Consider the following 19,905-nt stretch of genomic DNA (forward strand, 5'->3'; position numbering starts at 1 on the left):
CTGGCTTCAGATCAGCGCGGTGCGCCAGCCGTGGCGGCCATTGGAGGGTGAACCAACAGCAAAGGAAGACCTTTCTCTCTGTCTCTCTCTCACTGTCCACTCTGCCTGTCAAGAAAGAAAGGGGGAGGGAGGGAGGGAGGAGGAAGGAAGGTAGGTAGGTTGAGTAACTCACCCGAGGCCATACAGCTGGCAAGTCGCCAAGCCAGGACATGAGCCCAAACCTGTCTGACTCCTGTGGCTCTGAACCCACAGCCAATCACTTTCTCTGGAAAGGGCAGCAAAGCAGAAGTTGGGACATCTGGATCCTTGCTGTCACTGTCTTGAATGACCTCCAAAGGCCTTGCTTGGCTCAGATGTTAACCAATAAGACAGGATGATATATCTGACCATCCCTACTGGTTGTAACCCTCTATCATCTGTCCAGTGATTGCTATTTTATGACATGGCTTAGTGGCTTCTGGTGCACTCTGAGGTCATGGGCGGCTCCTGGGAGGGACCAGCTGTCTTCCCCTTACCTGGCTCCTCCTCCAGGGGTCAGCCCTGAAGCTGCACCGCCCTTGAGGAGGCCATCACTCCCCCCTTCTCACCCTGTTCTGGGGGAGGGCTCAGGCCTGGCTCTGCTCCAGGATAAACTTTCACAAGGCAAGAGATAACATCAAGTCAAGGTGAAAAACAGGGCAGCCCTTATAAAGGTCTCCTTGTACCCTAGAGTTGCCACAGCAATTCCCACGCCACAGCTCTGCATCCTGCCTGCTGGTACCTGGCCGTCATGTGGGAGCTGCTGGCTCTTCTGCTGCTCATGCTAGTCTATTTCTTTCAGTCCAAGGCAAAGCACCCTGGTGCCAAGTACCCCAAGAGCCTCCCGTCCCTGCCCCTGGTGGGCAGTTTGCCATTCCTCCCCAGACATGGCCATCTGCATGTCAATCTATTCAAGCTGCAGGAGAAATACGGCCCCATCTATTCCTTTCGTATGGGCACCAAGACCACAGTGATCGTCGGCAACCACCAGCTGGCCAAGGAGGTGCTGGTAAAGAAAGGCAAGGAGTTCAGCGGCCGGCCCCGGGTGGTGAGCAGTGCCCTTCCCCCCTCCTCCTCCCCCCTCCCCCAGGGCTGTGCGGTTCAGCAGCTGGCCCCGGGTGGTGAGCAGTGCCCCTCCCCCACCCCGTCCCCAGGGCTGTGCGGTTCTGCAGCCAGGCCATGCCTGGGATGATTCTCCCCCAGTCCCTAGCTCCAACAACCTGGAACTCTTCCAAAAACAAGGAGAGGGGAGCGACCCCCCTCAGATCCTACCCAGCCTCTAAGCTGGGAAGGAGGGATTAAAGGGAGGGCCCCCTTCCTGGGCTGCCCAGGAGGCGGCGTGGGGTGGCAGTGGGCACAGGGGCCTGCTGGGTCAAGGAGAGCTCACCCCATTCTCCTCGCCGCAGCCTTCCCTCCCTCACCGAGAAGGTGTATAATAAAGCACACGGCCCAGGCCCGGTGCAGCAGGCTCAAGAGACAGCCGGTATTAACAGAAAATGGAAAAAAAAAAGTTTTCTTCATGGAAAATGGGGCAGCAACTGCCGTCCTCCAGGGGGAAATGCTGGGGAGAAGGCGGCTGGCTCCCGGAGGACTGGGAGGACTGGGGTCGCAGCTCCCTGGAGCTGCCGCACCGCGCCGGCTCACAGCAGGGTGGCCCACTGGGTGTTTTGGGGCTGCTGCTCCCCCTGCTGGGAGAGGAGGGTGCTCACCGTGTGGAGACTGCCAACGCCCCCACCCCAGCAGGGCCCCACCTCTCACCAGACCACCGCTTCACTTGTTTCTCCCTGGACCATTGGCCAGGTCTGCTGGCTGAGGTGCCTGACTTGTTCCCCCCTCGGCTGGGTTTCTCTCCAGGGCAGAAAGGATGGGGGAGGCATCAGGTGGGGCTTGGAGGTCAGGGTTTGGGAGAGGGAGGCTTTGGACCCTTGTGCTTTTTGGCGTTTTTGGAGTGTGCCTCTGGCAGGAGGCAGCCTAGCCCAAGTCCAGATGGGACCCTCTCCAGATGTGGGCTTACGGTTGGGCGTACAGCTGGTTGCAGAAAGCTAAGCCTGCGTGAGCTGCACTGGGCCATTAGCGCCCCCAGAGGGCCCAGGGAAAGGCTGAGATCTGGGCAGTCCTCAGTCTCTGCAGAAACCCACAAGGTCCCTGCCTCAGAGAGCTTATCCTATCTCCTGAACCCAGATTTCTTTCCTTCTCCTGATGGAATCGGGAGCAGCGGGCCGGTTCGGGAGCTCTGGGGAGAGGATAGCGGGGAGGGGAGGATTGTGCTCTCGACAGCCCTGCCTGCTCTCCAAAGGCGACTCTGGACATCCTCTCGGACAACCAAAAGGGCATTGCCTTTGCTGACTACGGCGCCCACTGGCAGCTGCATCGGAAGCTGGTGCTGGGCACCTTTGCCCTGTTCAGGGAAGGCGACCAGAAGCTGGAGAAGATCAGTGAGTGCTGGGCTGGCCCTGGATCCCACAGGGGCTGCTGTGGGGAGGTGAAGGCTGGGGACCGGGAGGATCAGCCGCTGACGGCTCGGTCCAGGCTCTTCTTGGCTGCTGCTGCCATCTAGTGGCCACCTGTCATCCGTCCCCCGCCCTGGCAGAGAAGGTGAGGGTGCAGCGCTGACTCACTCCCCACCTCATGCCCCCTGTCTGCCATCAGTATGTCGGGAAGTCAGTGTATTCTGTGACTTGCTGGCCGCCCACGATGGACAGACCATCGATTTGACCGCGTCCCTCTTCACGGCGATAACCAACATCATCTGCTTGATCTGCTTCAAGACCTCCTACAAGAAGGGGGACCCTGAGCTGCAGGTCATCCAGCACTACAATGAAGGCATCCTCAACACTCTGGACAAGGACTGTTTGGTGGACATCTTCCCCTGGCTGAAGGTGAGGAGGCCGCGCGGCCGCACCTCCGGGTCCCAGCAGACCCTGACCGTGTTCCCGGCCCCCTCCCTTTGACCGCCCAGCTCCAGGGCCACCTTTCTTCTGAACACCTCAGCCACAGGGTCGTCTGCCCCCTCTGCCTTGTACAACCACTGCCACTTCTCCACGTAAACAGACCTAGCCATTTAATCACGCATCTTGATGCTCACGCTAATGTAAGGTAATTTTATAAATACCGGGTATACCAAGAATTTCACGGGCATCACTGGATTCCCCTTGGAGGGTGAGCAAACAGGCTCAGCAAGGTTAAAGCATCTGCCTAAGGCTCCAGACCCAAACCAGTGTTTGCCCCTAAGGGCGATAAGAGTTGGTGTTTATTGAATGGGGAAGGAGAAATGGCCACCGCTCTCTGCTCCTTTGTCTGGAACTGTCCCAGGTGACCCCATTCTGTTCTCCGGCCTGCTTTCCATTTCGGCTGAAGATCAAGGTTGGAGCGGAGCTCTCCAGGGGCAGAAAGCTAGGATCGACCTGCAGGAGGGATTCTGGCAGCTGGAGAAGCAAAGCGGAAGACAAGGGGACTTCACATTTCTTTTTACTCCCCAGATTTTTCCCAATAAAACGCTGGAAATGATGAGGAAGTACGTGAGAATGCGAGACAATGTGCTGAAGAAAGTATTTGAAAGTTACAAGGTAGGCGATGGAGGAGAGGAGGCTATGAGTTAGGATGAAGGTGTCTTAAGAGCAGGGTTGGAGTCTATTTTGGACACTGTAGGATCTCCATAGTAGGTACACAAGAAAAAACTGAATGAATGAAAGGGACGGGGAAAGCGATGAACTGAGAAAGATACTTAGAAGGGACTCGTGCAATCCCCCAATTTAAAGAGGGCCCTGGGAGCCGGCGCCGCGGCTTAATAGGCTAATCCTTCACCTTGCGGCGCCAGCACACCAGGTTCTAGTCCCGGTCGGGGCGCCGGATTCTGTCCCGGTTGCCCCTCTTCCAGGCCAGCTCTCTGCTGTGGCCAGGGAGTGCAGTGGAGGATGGCCCAAGTGCTTGGGCCCTGCACCCCATGGGAGACCAGGAGAAGCACCTGGCTCCTGCCATCGGATCAGCGCAGTGCGCCGGCTGCAGCGCGCTGGCCGTGGCGGCCATTGGAGGGTGAACCAATGGCAAAAGGAAGACCTTTCTCTCTGTCTCTCTCTCTTTCACTGTCCACTCTGCCTGTCCAAAAATAAATAAATACATAAATAAATAAAATAAAGAGGGCCCTGGGGCAGGAGGCCAGCCTAGCAGGTAGGATGATACCAGTTATGATGTCACGTCCTGCACTGGGGTGCCCCGGGTTGATACTCAGCTCCAGCTTCCTAATGTGGACCCTGGGGACGCAGCAGTGATGGCTCGAGTAAGTGGGTTCCTGCCACCAATGTGGGAGACCAGCCCCAGGCTTCAGCCCCCACCCCCAGGCATTGTGGGCTTTTGGGGAGTGGAGCAGTGAATAGGATTCTGTCTCTGTCTCTCAAGTGAATACATTTTAAAAAATTTAAAAAAAAAATTTAAAGAGGGCCCAGTGCTGGCTCCTACCTCCACAAGTTCATGGGCTCTGGGCAGCCCCATCCGAGCAGGAGCCGTATTATCTGCAGTCTGGGACAGGACTCCTTCCTCCTCACTGCCTCCCAACCTTACCCAACCCAGGAGAAGTTCAACAGCAACTCTATCACCAACATGCTGGACATACTGATACAAGCCAAGATGAACTCAGACAATAACAATGCCAGCCAGGACCAGGACTCCGAGATACTCTCAGACAAATACATTTTCGCCACCATAGCGGACATCTTTGGGGCCGGGGTGGAGACCACCACCTCTGTGGTGAAATGGACCGTGGCCTTCCTGCTGCACAACCCACAGGTGAGCTGCTCTCCACTCCTGTCTGCCCAGGCAGCCCGGCCTCTGGTCCCAGGGAAGGGGAAAGGCAACAGCCTTAGGCCTTCTGCAGAACACGGGGCCTGGCCTGCCCCATCGCCGGGGCCGTGGTGGCCTCGCGTCCCAGAGTGGAGCCGCGCCGCCTCTAGAAGCAGGGCCTGGGCTGCAGGGCCACCGCCGGGAACGCTCTGGGCAGGCTCTTTGGACGTGACAGCAGAGTTCTCCTAAGCACATGATTCTCCCGGCACACTGGTCACGCGCACCCTGCTCTGGCCCTCAGCTGAAGAAGAAGATCCATGAGGAGATTGACCAGAAAGTGGGATTCAGCCGCAAACCGAGCATCAGCGACCGGAACCAACTCCTGCTGCTGGAGGCCACCATCCGGGAAGTGCTGCGCATCAGGCCCGTGGCCCCGATGCTCATCCCCCACAAGGCCACCACCGACTCCAGGTGTGCCTCCCCGCCACCCCTTGCCCAGCGACATCCAGCCCTTCACACTCCCTCCCTGAGCCTGCTGGTCAACCGACGGTCAGTCAACCACTGACTGCTGCCAATCATCCCACCCCTCGCCCTACTGTTCAATGCACTCTCCACCCACTGACACCCATGGGCTCCTCCTCACTTCCCTCAGAAGCTGCCTGCTGCCCTTGGAGACAGGTGGCATGGCATGAAAGCCCCAGCATGCTATGTTTGTACCCAGCGCAATAGCCCCAGGCACACGGCCACCTGCCCTGACAGACACGAGTGTGCATGTGTACAGGGGCCAACACATGAGCCTTGTCTGGGCTCAGACTGGAGCTGCAGAAGCTGGGGAAGGGAGCCATGGGAATGAGGGCATAAAGGGCTGCTTGGCCTCAGGTGGGCAACGTGGGGCGGGGCGGAGCGGGAACAGGGCGCCTCTCCTTTCCCTGTCCGAGCAGCATCGGCGAGTTTGCGGTGGACAAGGGCACCCAGGTCATCATCAATCTGTGGGCCCTGCATCACAATGAGAAAGAGTGGTCCCGCCCGGACCAGTTCATGCCTGGTAAGTCCTGTCCTGCTCCCTGGGCCACACGTCCAGCGCCCCAGCCCCTCTGCTGAGCTTGCTGATCGAACTCTTGGTTCCAACTTCCTGGACCCAGATTCTGCAGCTGGGCCCCTCACCAATTCCAACCACCTACAAATGCAAACTTAGCCCTCTGAGAAGCGCTAGGTATGTCTCTTATTCAGCCTTCCCTCTCCATGTGCATGGCGGTGGCGTTTCCACCTGGTGCTATGATGTGGCTTCCTTCCCATCCTTCCTGAGTATTTCATTTCCTCTGTGTCAGTAAGGACTGCCCGAGAGCAGGACTGCAGGCTGGGGTTCGTGGGCAGGCTGCATGTCCCCCCGGCCCTTTGCTGATGCCTCCCGTTCGCCCACAGAGCGCTTCTTGGATCCGACAAGGAGCCAGCTCATCTCACCATCGTTAAGCTACCTGCCCTTCGGAGCCGGGCCCCGTTCCTGCGTGGGTGAGATTCTGGCCCGCCAGGAGCTCTTCCTATTCATGGCCTGGTTGCTGCAGAAGTTCGACTTGGAGGTGCCAGACGATGGACAGCTGCCCTCCTTGGAGGGCAGCCCCAAGGTGGTCTTTCTGATCGACCCTTTCAAAGTAAAGATCAGGGTGCGCCAGGCCTGGAGGGAAGCCCAGGCTGAGCGCAGCACCTAGAGTCTGTCCCTAACCACCCCCCTCACCCTTTGTGGACCCCAGTACAGAATCAGAGGTGCTGCTCCCCTCTCCCCCGCCCCGTTCTTCCTTCCTCCCAGTCCCCTCGGCCGCCTTGGCCAGCCTGGAGCATTGGTAGCGACGCGTATAAACCCAACCAAGTCTCTGAGCAGCACGTTCCTTCATTCATTTGCTCACTCATACTTCCAACAGATGTTCTACTGCGTACCTACACCGTGCCCGGGACACTCAAGCTCCCTGTCTCAGGGAGCTCGCTCTCCAGTGAGGGCTGTCAGATTCACAAATAAGAATTTCAGAGACTCCCAAAAGCTCTCAGTAACCTGGGTGATGTGAATGTGAATGGCAGGTGGCTACTGTGAACAAGGGGTCCGCGCGGATGGGTGAGGACCCCAGGGAGCCGCAGGGGAAGGGGCTCGAGGTGGGAGGGGCCAGCACGGCCAGAGCTGGGCCCTGGAGGAGAGGGCGGCAGGAGTTCAGGTTTGTATCCCAAGCGTGACAGGAAGTCACTGGGGGTGGGGGTCTCAACACGTGAGCAGAATGATGTGCTTCGTGTTTTTAAAAGACCACAGAGTTGCTGCGTGGAGAGTGGTCTGGACAGGGGCGACGGTGGGAGCGCAGAGCACAGGGAGAAGGCGCTGGCCCAGGACGGAGAGGGACTGCTGGCTTAGACCGTGGTGTCAGCAGGGCCAGCAGGCAGAATGAGTTTATATTTTCAAAGTTTATATTTTGAAAGTGGAGTGACAGAGCTTGTCTGCTTTCATCCAAGCAAACGGCACTGCCTGTACCTCCCAGGTCTGCCTGAGGCAAGGAGTGTGTAACCCACAGTCGCAACTCTGCCCTGGTCCTCAGAGACAGAAATGCCCCTTTTCCCCCATCCTCCCCCGGGGCTGGACCCGGCTAGGAACGGGCTTCTGCAGCTGCCTATTGTGGCAGCGCCTGGGTTCTGCCCCTTCTCCCGGGTCAAAACCTCAGGGAGTCTGCAGGGAAAGTCAGGCCGGGCTCCTTTAAACCTCGCAGTCAGCGTCTTCACAGCTCTGCGCTGGTTAGCCTGCGACTGACGCATGAAACTGACCCCTGCCCTTCAGCCTGCAGAGGGGCCCAGCCTCAGCTCCCTGGCGCCAGCCAGACCAGGGTCTGATCAAACAACCCAGGCCCCCTCTGACTAGAGAGAAGGTTCTGGAAGGGCCAGTAGGGCAAGGCTGAGATCCGCCTGGCTGTTTTTCAGAGAGAAGAAATCAAAGGAGCCCCTACAGAGGGAGAGGGGTGAGGTTTTCTTCCTTCATAACAGCTCTACCAATCCAGTGCCGTGACTGCTATAGTCCCCCTACTCTGTCTCCACCTTCACCAGCCAGTGAGCCGAGACCTTGCCGGAAAGCCGGGATGAGATGTGGGGTGGACATTGCTGCGCCCTGGCCCCTGGGCCACAAGCTGCTGCCACCACAGTGAGCCCCCACCCACCCATCACGACTCCGCTGGCTGTAGGGCTGGAGCCCAGAACGTTGAGGCATTTAGTAGACTGGTGATGAAGAGATAAACAGCAGGAGGCCTGTGTTCTCTGTGGAAGCAGAGATTAGCTGCGATGGAAAACAGCCAGTCTCCAGGCCAATGAGAGAATAACAGGGCCTCTGTGGGGTGCACAGCAGGGGGTGCGCCCTGCCCTGACTCCCACAGCCCCTTCTGGGGTCCCACGAAAGGGCTCTCAGGGCGTTTGCTGGGGAGACAAACTTCCTCAAGCAGTGTCCTTTCAGAAAATGACCTCATGAACTGACTCCTGCCCGGGAGGCCCTCTCCTCCACTGACCCGAACCACTAGCCCAAGCTCCCTCGGGACTAGGAACTGGCTGGGAACGTCCTCCTCCAAGCTGGGGCTACAGTCCCCTGGCGCTGTCACTCACAGAACGAGTGCCCAGGGACCATCTGCTTGGCCTTGTACCTGAGTGTTCTCAGCGGTAACAGAGGGCTCGAGCGGATGAGGAAGCAGCACCAACCACACACCATGGGCCCTGAGGACCAGAAATCGAGGTTAACCCAACGAGGTGTTGGGTGTTGCTGATACTGGCTCTATCATCATCACTTTATCATCCAATTCCTTCTCTGAGGGTTTCAGGCAAACCTCCCGAAAGCCACCGCAGGCTCGGGACGGCAGTGGGTGTGTGCACACGGGTCCTTCCTCAGCACAGGTCTTCCCACCCTCCCAGCTCCAGAGGCCCTGCAGTGCCCACTCAGCCCTGCCCCCCACAGCCAGGGCAGGTGACAGCCGGGAAGCAGGTGGGAGCCCAGAGACAAACCCTTCTCGCGGCTGCAGCACACAGGGTGGGTGTGATGGCTTCCAGCGGGGCTGCGTTCTGGAGACTTCTTGGTGATAAAAAGATGGAATGGAAGGAGAATTAGACTATGGTGAGGGACAGTTCACACAGTGAGCAGAAATGTCCCAGGACACAGAAATCCTCTTCTCACAAACACTAGAAGCTCTGTTTTACTTCCTCTGACGAAGTGCAGAACACTCTTCCAAGGGAAAGATCCAAAGAGCCAAACAGCTTTAACTGAAGCTTGCAGTGTCTCCAAAGGGATATGGCCTCCTTGGAGAAGTGAACTGGGTCTAGGGACCTGGAACAGGCACCACACCTCCCCCTGAACACAATCCAGCATGGGGAGGGGGTCTCAGATGCAAGCTGACGGACTAAGGGGAGGTGCAGTCGGAGGGGCTCCCAAGGACACGGGGTCCTCACCCGCTTCCGCCACCGGCACTCCTTGCTCCCAACACCTTCCCTGGGCCCCTCTTGTCTCTCAGAAGACACAGGTTCTTCTCCTGCCTTCTGAACACCATCTCACCTTAGCTGCATGGCCTTTGGGGCCGGGACGATCTGGCTTCAGGCCCTGGCCCTGCCACTTACCAGCTCAGGGACCAGTTAGTTACCTCCTCCGGATGCCTCGCTCCTGCTCAGAAAGTGGAAACTGTTCGTCTATACCTGGAGAACTGTTTTAAGGCTAAGATAGGAAAATGTAGTGGAGACGCCTACAGTCAATAAAATAGGGCTTCCTTCATTTTACTGCCAGCTCGCCTCCCCAGCTTTCTCTCTCCCACCTTCCAGAGGCAGTCAGCTAAAGATCAACCTGCTCAGCCTTTCCCACACCACCTGCGCACTCCCCCGTTTCAGGCCTCCCATGCTTTTGTGTTTCTCAGCACCTGGCACACAGTAGGTACTCAATAAACTGCAGAATGACTGACGCCTAAGATTTCCTTTGTATCTTTCCTCACCTGGCAAGCTCAGTTTAGTTCCTCCAGGAAGCCTGCCCTGAACACCTAGTTGGGTTAAATTCTCCAGGACATCCAGTGGTGCATGGTGCTACAAGAGCTGAAGTGCCTTTCCTGCTCTCCAGACTGCTACCAGCTCTTTGTAAAGAGGAGCCAGGTCTAAGGCACCTCTGCATTTCTAATACTTTGCACAAGGTAAGTGCCTGACAAAGGCACAGCTCTTTAAAAATAATAATAATAATAGTAATAATAATGTATGCAAAGGCAGAACAAGAGAGAGACAAAGATTTTCCATCTGTTGGCTCACTTCCCAAATGACCCCAACAGCCAGATCTGGGCCAGGCTGAAGCCAGGAACCAGGAACTCAATCTAGGTTTCCCACATGGGTGGCAGGGGATCAAGCACTTGGGCCATTTTCTGCTGCCTTTCCATGCACATCAGCAGGGAGCTGGATCGGAAGTGGAGCAGCTGGGACTTGAACTGGCTCTTTGATATAATATGGAATGCTGCTGTTGTGGGCAGAGGCTTAACCTGCCATGCTACAATGCTGGCCCCTCTAGGGCTCAACTGAAGGTCACACACTCACTGGAACTGGAATCCCAAACAACTCCCACTCCTGAGAACAGAGGAAACTGGAGAATTGGGAATTTCTTGAAATTCTTGTACATCAAAACTACTACTTTGTGCTCTGGGTACTGGTACTGTCTCCACCTGAACAGAAACAGCCAATGCCATCGTTTTTAGAGAAATCAAGGAATTCAGAGATCCCAGGGCCCTGTTCAGAGAGTTCCTTTGGAACCCAGTGGCAAGAGCACATGCACAGCCTTGGCAACAGTCAGTTAAGAGTTGCAACATTTTGTTTTTGTGCCACTTAGACCTTAGCGTAGAGACAAGGATGACACCCTCAGTTCCTTCCTCTGGTTTTAAACAGAACAGTCCCTACATGCCAACATGGCTCCACTGGGGTTGCCTGGAAGAGCCCAGCAGTTTAGAAGGAAGGAGGCAGCAAGCATCCCTCTAGTCACCGAGGGGCCAGGACAGCATGCTCTGGCCCAGGGTCAAAGATGGGGTGCAGGCACATATGACACTGGAATCTCAGAAACAACAGGGCTGACAGCTAGCAACCCTAGCGAGGGCCACATTGCTGCCACCACCCCAGGGACTCCATCCATTAGTGAGCAATCCATTTGGAGGAGGGGAGGCAGGAACCCCTTGCAGGATGCACATCACTGCTGGCAGGTGGTCCAAAGAGAGGTCGTGCAGGACAGAGGTGGCCTCTTCCTGTGCAGGAGAGCAGGTTCTTACGTCCCACGGTCTTCGGCTGACACCTGACTCCCAGTTCTAACAGGATTGTCTTAAGCATTGAGTACAATGCACAAAAGAAGTCTCATTGTCCCAGGGAACAATCAATCCCCCTAGTGCCGAAAACCAGCTTTGGGACTTCCTGCCTGGCATTTGAGACAACAAACATCCTTAGGAGTGAATCTGTGCCACTCACTTCTCCTCACCCTGCTGTCTTTCGCTCTATCATCTATCTATCGCTCTATCATCTATCTATTTATTTGAGGCAGAGAGAGACAGGGAGAAAGAGGGATCTTCCATCCACTGGTTCACTCACCAAATGGATGCTACAGCCAGGGCAGGGGCAGGCTGAAGCCAGGAGCCAGGAACTCCACCCGGGTCTCCTATGCAGTTGGCAGGGGCTCAACAACTTGGGCCATCTTCTGCTGCTTTCCCAGGCACGTCAGCAGGGAGCTGGATAGAAGTGGAGCAGCCGGGACTTAACACAGCACTCCTGTACAAGATGCTGGTGTTGCAAACAGCAGCTTAACCTGCTGCAGCACAACACCGGCCCCACCCCACCTTCTATTAGGCCACTATTTCCCACTTACACATTTTATCTTATTAACTGCAATGCAAGTTCTCCAGGGGCCTTGCGTTAGATACTTTTCACATTATCCTTACCATCCAGCATGGTACTGGGCACAAAGTGGGCAGATGAACACACAGTGTATCAAACTGAAGGCCAAGCACCCACCCACATTTCTGTTGCATCACTGAGACATCCCACTTTTAACTGTTGTGTTTCAGCTATGGGGTATCTGGCAAAACTTGCTTCTGCTGTTTCAGGTCTGATTTTAACCTGCTTGGAGAACTTGACAGAATATTCCAAATGCCAGAAACATGCCCTTGCCAGACAGAGCGCACGCGGGGAAAGTCCCCAGGACAAAGTGCGGACTCAGCGACAGCACCCAGTCTGCCCCCGGCCTCGCAGCTTCTGCTGGGCCCAGGATCCTCTCTTCAATGGCAACACAACACCACCAAGTCTGTGTGAAGATGAAAAAGTGCCTGGGATTTGGGATCCTGAGACGTGACTCGCTGAAGTCTAAGAAAGGAGAAAAAGGCACGAAGTACAGGCAGAAAAAAAGAGCAGGAGGTGTGGGGGGATTGACTTTTATTTGGGCTTCTCACAGTGGTCAGAGCCACTCTGTCTTCGGAACAGTCACAGCACAGGAAATGCGTCACCGAGACTGCCCAGAGGAGTCTGACCAGCTGAGTCTTATTGCTTAAAATACACGTATGCACAATAACTGACAAATGGTGATGGGCTTGCACAGGAATGTGTTAGCGTTTGCAAATCTCCCCACTGTAGCACCAAACCCTCCACCAACCCCTTTCTCTTCATTCACCTGGAAAACTGGACCCCGGCCTCCCAGGCCCCCTAGCTTGTCTTCAGTTCCCTATGTCCATCTCTCTCTCTCCTGGCAGGTGGCCTCCCAGGGCAGGTGCCAGGCCACGACTCAGGAATCAAGCCCAGCTCCTCGGGTCCAGTTTTCTTCTCACGGCTTTAGGGTGGGGTGGGGGGGCGCTGCAGTGGCTCCAACAGTCAGCACTCGGACCAGATCCCCACTCTTCTTGGGGAAAAGACCTCGTAAGGGTCAGAATTCTTCCATTTGATCAGTTAACTGAAGCAGGATTCATTTTGGTAAACCTTGTTCTCCTTTGAGACACTTCAGTGAGTTGTTCGGGATTCAACGTAAGGGTGGGGGGAAGGCATCTGAGGGCTGCGGCCACGCCTGCTGGGCCTCAGCTGGGGGAGGTAAGCCCTGTGGCACCGTGACGCCCACCAAAGCCTCAAGCCTAGGCTTGCCGCTCTAGGTCCCATCAGGAGTCTGTCGGAAACACCACTGTTGCCTTCTGTCCAAGTGGTCGTGGACACCTCCCAGGCGCTGAGTCAGAGGGCTGGGAGCGGCTGAGGAAAGCAGACAGGTTCAGAGCACGTTTCCATTTACAGGGGACAGGACACAGGCCTCGAGGGGCCACGGAGCAAAGTGTGCAAATTGCAGTGATGGGCAGAGTAAAACCTCTACCCTGAGCACAGAATCTCTGGCAAACACAGGGGCTGCCGTCGACAATGCTGCTGGATACACCGAGTACACAGTCAGACATGTGTTCAGTAAACAGTAAATGCGTAAAATAAATTACCTTGAGAGGGCCACGTCTGCTCCGGACGTGCAGCACACGGGAGCAGAATGGCTGCCATTCAAAGCATCTTCACAGGACTACAGGGCTCGGGGCTCACATACAACAGACAGACACACAGATCATCCAAAAAGTCATTGTGTATGGACTTCATTTTGTTCGACATGGATTTTGGTTTTGTGGAATCCAAACACAGATGTTCATTCACCTCACAGCCTTGGATTTGTCTGTTTCCGTGTGTATACATATATATGCATATATGTGTTTGTGTGTGTGTGTGTGTGTGTGTATATATATATATATATATATATATATCCTTTCTTGCCATAACATCAATGCTTAGACTAAGTATCACTGTTTGAGAGTAGGGAAAGAACCAGACTCTTCATATGAACGCGGCTGGGCAGGGAATGTCGGTTTCGGCCGTCTGCTGTCTCTGCTCAGCTTACTGTCAAAGTTCAACCGGGCACCTGGAGCCAAGCAGCAGCAAGAGGGTGCTGCGGTCCTTCCGGACGCTGCCCTCCCCGCCCCCTGCCCCTCCGGCCACTCAGACTCTTTATGTCGGCTATAGGGAAAGGAGTCGTCACCCTACACAAAGTTGGGGGCAGGGACAGGGCGTGAAAACCACAGGTAACCAAGGTATTTCTCCTAAGTGGTCAGTTTAAAACAAAACAAAAAAACAAAACAAAACAAAACAAAACAAAAAACCCATTCAGAATCAAAGAGAAAATACCGCATGAGGCAGGGCTGCCCCTTCTCAGCACCCACCGCTTCCTCAGCCCGTCTGCTCACAAAGAACAGGGAGCCGTGAAAGCCGCCGACCCCGTGTGGGATGGAGGAGGGCACTGGTCCTGTGGGCACAGCCAGAGGGCAGAGATGCGGAAGCTGCACGTCCACCATGGCCAGGGCCTTGTGCTCACAGAGCTTCCAGAGACGGCCCAGTCTAAGTCTGCACAAAAAGTATCTCCTGGCTCTACTGCGGCTGGGCTCCCAGAAGGCCACTTTGGAAAGAGCCACAAACTTCCTTCTCCTAGGAGATAACTTGCCTGCCCACGGGTAGGCTTGTTTTCAGCTGGATTCTGTTTCTTTAAAAAAAAAAAAAAAGGAAGAGCAGGCAGGATTATCTTGCATACCAGTCTGCAGCCAGCCAAAGGCCCAGGGGAGGAAGCGTGGAGGATGCCCGGCAATGCGCCCATCATGTCACCTGGGATTTGAGAACAAGCCCCTCCCAACCTGCCCCCCCAGGACTAATCCAATCCCAGCTCTGCAGATGCTGGCAGCCACGGGTGGCAATCCTGGGGCACCTGTGAGCTTCCCTCTTTACCCAGTGCCCAGATGGGTTGCCTTTCCTGGCCTGGGACAGGGCAAAGTTCTCTTAGAGAAAAACCAGAGCACAGAAAGAATCCTCTCAGGGCACAGTCCCAGCCCCCTTCCTTGGGGGCTTTGAAAACGCACATCTCTCTGACCCAGACAGGTAGGTGAGACGAGACTTGAAAACGGGGTAGAGGACGACGGGGTGGGGTGAGAGGAATGAGTCACAGAACAGCTTCTCCGTCCTCCGCAGCACTGTGCTTGTGGGGAGAGGCACCACACCTCAAACTGTACCTGGAAATGTAGGAAAACGCAGGAGAGAAGGAAGAAAGAAAGAACAGCGAAGTGGCTGTGCCACTCTCTCGGAAAGTCGTTAATGCTTCTCTTGTGGTTCTCCCCTACCGTGGGTGCTTTGCCAAGTTCCTGGGTGGAGGCAGGGCCTGCTCTAGCTGGGGGAGCTGCTGCTCTGCGAGTTGGGAGAGTCCTGCTCATTGATGGTGTTCAGCAGCAGGCAGGCGGGCGGCCGTGGCAGGTGGGGGTGCCCAGGCTCGTGCGCCTGCTCCTCGGAGGGTTGGCAGAGCGCTTCCTCCTCGTCGCCAGGTGGCCGTACGTGACAGCTGTCACAGAAGTCCAGAGGCCCATCCAGAGCATCATCGATGAGTGTGCTGAACTCTTTGAGGTCATCGTCATGGTGGCCCCGGTTACACACACACACCTCGATGCCCGAGTCGCCCGTGAAGCGGCGGTGTCTGCCTGGTGTCTTGTCTTTGCTGTCGGGGAGTGCACTACCATGCTCAGAGCTGTCCTCTTTCAGCAGCTCCTCCTTACATTCTGAGTCCTTGTCCAGGAAGGCCGCTGGGTCCAGCTCCCCAAGACCAGCCACAGAGCCGCTGGGCTCCACTTGAGAGGCTTTGGGAGCTGCTTGGTCAGCTGGCATGTCGGAGGGCTCAGGGTCAGCGATGCTTGGGGGTCTTGTGCTGCTTCTGCTGGGCCCGGACAAGGGGCTGCTCTGTGCCCCCTGGGAGCCCCTGGTGGGATCAGGGCCCGCAGGGCTGCCACCTGCAGGGCCGCACTGTGGAGGCAGCTGCTGCTGCTGTTGCAGCTGGAAGGCACTGTATGGTGGGGGAGGAGTTGGAGGTCGGTTCACCACTTCCTCATAAGGAGGTAGTAAATAGTTTGGCAAAAACCCTAAAATGGGGAGGTAGGGAGGAGAAATTACTACACTGGCAATTGTTCTTAGACAGGTTGCAAAGTTCACACCAAACACACGTAATATGCCTTCCCACTCCATCATGGCCGCGGCTCCTGGGTGTGGGCAGGGGAGAGGGCTCTGAGCAACTCTGCCGATAAAGAGGGCAGGCGGGGAGTTACCTGATCCTGCTTCTTGAAATCTGAGATCCCCTGAAGCTGCTTCATAAGCAAGGACTTCGGGACTGTCTGGGGCTAAGGCAGAGTGTCATGCAAATGCAGGGGACGGCCAAGAAATAACTTCTGCCCAGAATGGACCTGTTTCCACATGCACACTAAGTCTCATGTTTCCTGCTCAGACTGAGTCCTCCCTCTGTGTCCCATAGGCCTCAGGGTCAGGGACCTAACCCAAGACTTCCCGACCACTTTTTTATTTCCCCCACCCTTCTAGATGTGCTATGAACTTCCTCTGGGAGGTTAGCAATCTGTATTGCTCCTCATTCTATGAAGCAAGAAGTGGTCTGGAAAGACAAACAGATCAAGAGACCTAGGGTTATCAGTGACAGAGGAGGGGCCTTTGTCATTCAAGGCTTATTAATAATATGCCAGGAGAGTTATCTTTTGAAGGTGCTGAATGCCCGGAGGCAGAGACGACCTAATTACAACACAGCAATAATCACTAGCATTTACTGAGCACTTACTATATGCCAGGCACTGTACACTTAACCCTCCCAGATGTGGAACTGAAGTAACTGTGACCATTTTATTATGCAGAACACACTGCAGAATGGCTTTGGACAAGCTGCCCAGCTGGGCCTCCACTGGAGTCCAGGAAGTCTGAGGAGTGCTCGTCTAAGTTGGTGGGTTCTTAGGAAGGCCCAATGTCACCCCTACACCTGCCCCTTTCATGGCAATCTCTGCTCAAGCATATCACACAGCAGTAAGCAAAATGGGAGGAAGCCAGACTGTGAACTCCAAACCTTGATTCACTCACATCATCCACCTCGCTGCCTTTAATACCAAAACAACCCTCTAAAGGAACAGGGACCTGGCCAGAACCCAGCCACTGCGAGTTCTGGGAGGGTCCAGTGGCTTCATGAGCCGCATCCACCACGCCTGCTCCCCTATGCTGAAGGAGGACTCCTCGTTCCAGGACTTGTGAGCTCCAGTCTGTGTAGGGCACGGAGGGTAAATCCTCCATGGCCACAGGAGCTCCGGGCACTAACGTATGGTCTGGGCCTGGGGGACCGAGGTGGGGGCAGGGCAGCCTTTGGGGTACGTACTGAAATAAAATGGCAGCGCTGAGTAGTTGTGGGCTTCCCGGTAGGCGATCAGGTTGATTTCATGTTGCCGCTGCTGGGCCTGCAGGCGGTGCTTGGCTCGGCGGTGGTGGCAGACACAGCAGCAGCTCAGGAGGATGAAGATGGTCCACACCAGCCAGAACCCTGGGGTGGGGCAAGACAGAGAGGCACACAGGGAGTGAGCACCAGCCAGAGGGGGTGGCTCTCAGATAAGCAGTAAACACTGCCCACATAGTTGAAGCTGGCATTGTTGGGCTTCACCCAGTTAATTTACATTTAATCCATGTGTTAAATTTAAATATGCTCACCACTTAAAACAGCATCTTCTTCCTCCATGAAGAGACTTCTGAGAAAATGCTTAACATTTTCCTGGCACCCATCTCCCCTCTCTCCATACCCTCAACTCGAAGATTCACAATCACAAGGGGCTTCAGAGGTGCCTCTGACAATGGAATTTTTAGGGTTCTCCTGACAGCATCAAAAAGATCGGAGGCTTTCTCTACCTTGTATGCCTCTGTAATCAAAGAATCACTAAAGTGAAGGTGGAAAATTCTAATTGCCTCAGGCCCATCTCTTCCCTGGAGAGTGCAAATGACTTCTTCCGCTCCCTCTATAATCTGGTACAATTCCATCTCCCACTGCCACAAACAATCTGCTCCCACCTCCCTTTGGCCTGTACTTGCATTAGGCCATTAACAGCCTTCCCTTATTCCTCTCTGCTCTGTGGATAGAGTCGGGGGCGAGTGGGAGAGTAGGGAGAGGAAGGAGAAGTCCCACAGCTCTTCCTCTTCTCATTGCAGTGGTCCTGTGCTTAACTTTTTTTTTTTTTTTTTTTTTTGACAGGCAGAGTGGACAGTGAGAGAGAGACAGAGAAAAAGGTCTCCCTTTGCCGTTGGTTCACCCTCCAACGGCCGCCGCGGCCGGTGTGCTGCAGCCGGCGCACTGCACTGATCCGATGGCAGGAGCCAGGTACTTATCCTGGTCTCCCATGGGGTGCAGGGCCCAAGCACTTGGGCCATCCTCCACTGCACTCCCTGGCCACAGCAGAGAGCTGGCCTGGAAGAGGGGCAACCGGGACAGAATCCGGCGCCCTGACCGGGACTAGAACCCGGTGTGCCGGCGCCGCTAGGCGAAGGATTAGCCTAGTGAGCCATGGCGCCGGCCCTGTGCTTAACTTTTAAAAAGTATTTCCAAGGGTTGGCATTGTGGTGCAGTAAGTTAAGCCACCATCTGTGACACAGGCATTCCATATGAGCGCCAGCTGGAGTCTTGGCTGCTCCACTTCTTATCTAGCTCCCTGCTAACATCCCTGGGAAAGCAGCAGAAGATGGTTCAAGTACCTGGACCCTTGCCACCTATGTGGGAGACCCAGGTGGCGTTCCAGGCTGCTGAATTCAGCCCAGACCAGCTGTAGCCACTGGGGCATCTGGGGAATGAACCAGTGGAAGGAAGATCTTTCTCTTTGTACACTGCCTCTGAAATAAAGAAATAAATCAGGGGGCCAGCATTATGGCATAACAGGTAAAGCTAGCACCTGCGACACCAGTATCCCATATGCACACCAGTTCAAGTCCCAGCTGCTCCACTTCCAATCCAGCTCCCTGCTAATGCACCAGGGAAAGTAGTGGAGGATGGCCCAAGTCCCTGGGCCCCTGCACCCACATGGGAGACCTGGAAGAAGCTCCTGGCTCCTGGTTTTAGTCTGGCCCAGCCCTGGCTGCTGCCGTTATTTGGGGAATGAACCAGCAGATTGAAGCTCTGTCTCTCCTTCTCTGTAGCTTGCCTTTCAAATAAATAAAATTTAAAAAAAGACAGAAAGACAGACAGACAGAAAGAAAGAAAGAAATCAGGGAAAGTGTTATAGCAGAGCAGGTTAAACTGCTACCTGCAGAACCAGCATCCCCTGTGGGCACCAGTTTAAGACCTCGCTGCTCAACTTCCAATCCAGCTTCCTGCTAACATGCCTGGGAATTCAGCCAAGAATGGCCCAAGTACTTGGGTCCCTGAACTCATGTGGGAGAGCCAGAAGACACTCCTGACACCTGGCTTCAGACTGGCCCAACTCCAGCAGCTGTGGCCATTTGGGGGAGTGAACCAGCAGATGGAAGCGTTCTATCTCCATCTCTCCTTCTTTCAAATAAATAAATCTTCAAAAAAATATATTTAAAACATATTTACACATACATGCATCTTATCACAATGAGTTAATTCTGTTTAAAAAAAGAAAAAAAGGGGCCGGTGCCGCGACTCAACAGGCTAATCTGCCACCTGCGGCGCCAGCACCCCGGGTTCTAGTCCCAGTCGGGGTGCTGGATTCTGTCCCGGTTGCTCCTCTTCCAGGCCAGCTCTCTGCTGTGGCCAGGGAGTGCAGTGGAGGATGGCCCAAGTCCTTGGGCCCTGCACCTGTATGGGGGACCAGGAGAAGCACCTGGCTCCTGGCTTTGGATCGGTGTAGCTCCAGCCGTTGCATCCATTTGGAGAGTGAACCAATGGAAGGAAGACCTTTCTCTCTGTCTCTTCCTCTCACTGTCTGTAACTCTACCTCTCAAATAAATAAATAAATAAATCTTAAGAAAGAAAGAAAGTAGGGGTCAACACTGTGGCATAGAATGTTGTCTCTACCTGCAGTGTCAGCATCCATTTGGGCACTGGTTCAAGTCCCGGCTACTCTACTTCCCATCCAGCTCCCTGCTGGTGCACCTGGAAAAGCAGTGGAAGATGGGAGACCCGGAAGAAGCTCCTGGCTTCAACCTGATCCAACCCAGGCCATTGCGACCATTTGGGGAATGAACCAGCAGATAGAAGATCCTCTACCTAGAACCAGCACTCAAACGGGATGCTGGCACCAC

At 55.1% G+C, this 19,905-nt stretch overlaps 2 protein-coding genes across 4 annotated transcripts in view; one reads left to right on the plus strand and one right to left on the minus strand.

The window, feature by feature from the left end:
• Positions 1 to 699: 699 nt before the first annotated feature.
• Positions 700 to 6,666, plus strand: CYP17A1 (cytochrome P450 family 17 subfamily A member 1). Of its 2 annotated transcripts, none has more exons than XM_089314395.1 (8): positions 700 to 1,027; positions 2,315 to 2,453; positions 2,668 to 2,897; positions 3,498 to 3,584; positions 4,585 to 4,800; positions 5,096 to 5,265; positions 5,736 to 5,839; positions 6,217 to 6,666. In XM_089314395.1, exons 1-8 carry the CDS (start codon positions 770 to 772, stop codon positions 6,498 to 6,500), a joined length of 1,488 nt encoding a protein of 495 aa, XP_089170521.1. In that variant the 5' UTR covers positions 700 to 769; the 3' UTR covers positions 6,501 to 6,666. The 2 variants fall into 2 exon arrangements, with proteins under 2 accessions (XP_089170521.1, XP_002718631.1); XM_002718585.6 differs by having other exon boundaries at positions 701 to 1,066.
• Positions 6,667 to 12,211: 5,545 nt separating this feature from the next.
• WBP1L (WW domain binding protein 1 like) overlaps positions 12,212 to 19,905 on the minus strand; it is a 71,217-nt gene continuing 63,523 nt past the window's right edge. For both annotated transcript variants that reach the window (XM_002718584.6, XM_051823544.3), the window contains exons 3-4: positions 17,039 to 17,200; positions 12,212 to 15,755 (exon numbers count right to left, since the gene is read on the minus strand). In XM_002718584.6, the coding sequence (XP_002718630.4) occupies positions 15,013 to 15,755; positions 17,039 to 17,200 (905 nt within the window). In that variant the 3' untranslated portion in view covers positions 12,212 to 15,012. The remainder of the gene's footprint in view (positions 15,756 to 17,038; positions 17,201 to 19,905) is intronic.

The sequence above is a fragment of the Oryctolagus cuniculus genome, chromosome 15, assembly GCF_051225735.1.
Source record: "Oryctolagus cuniculus isolate XC-2025 breed Fujian yellow rabbit chromosome 15, ASM5122573v1, whole genome shotgun sequence".
NCBI classification, from domain to species: domain Eukaryota; kingdom Metazoa; phylum Chordata; class Mammalia; order Lagomorpha; family Leporidae; genus Oryctolagus; species Oryctolagus cuniculus.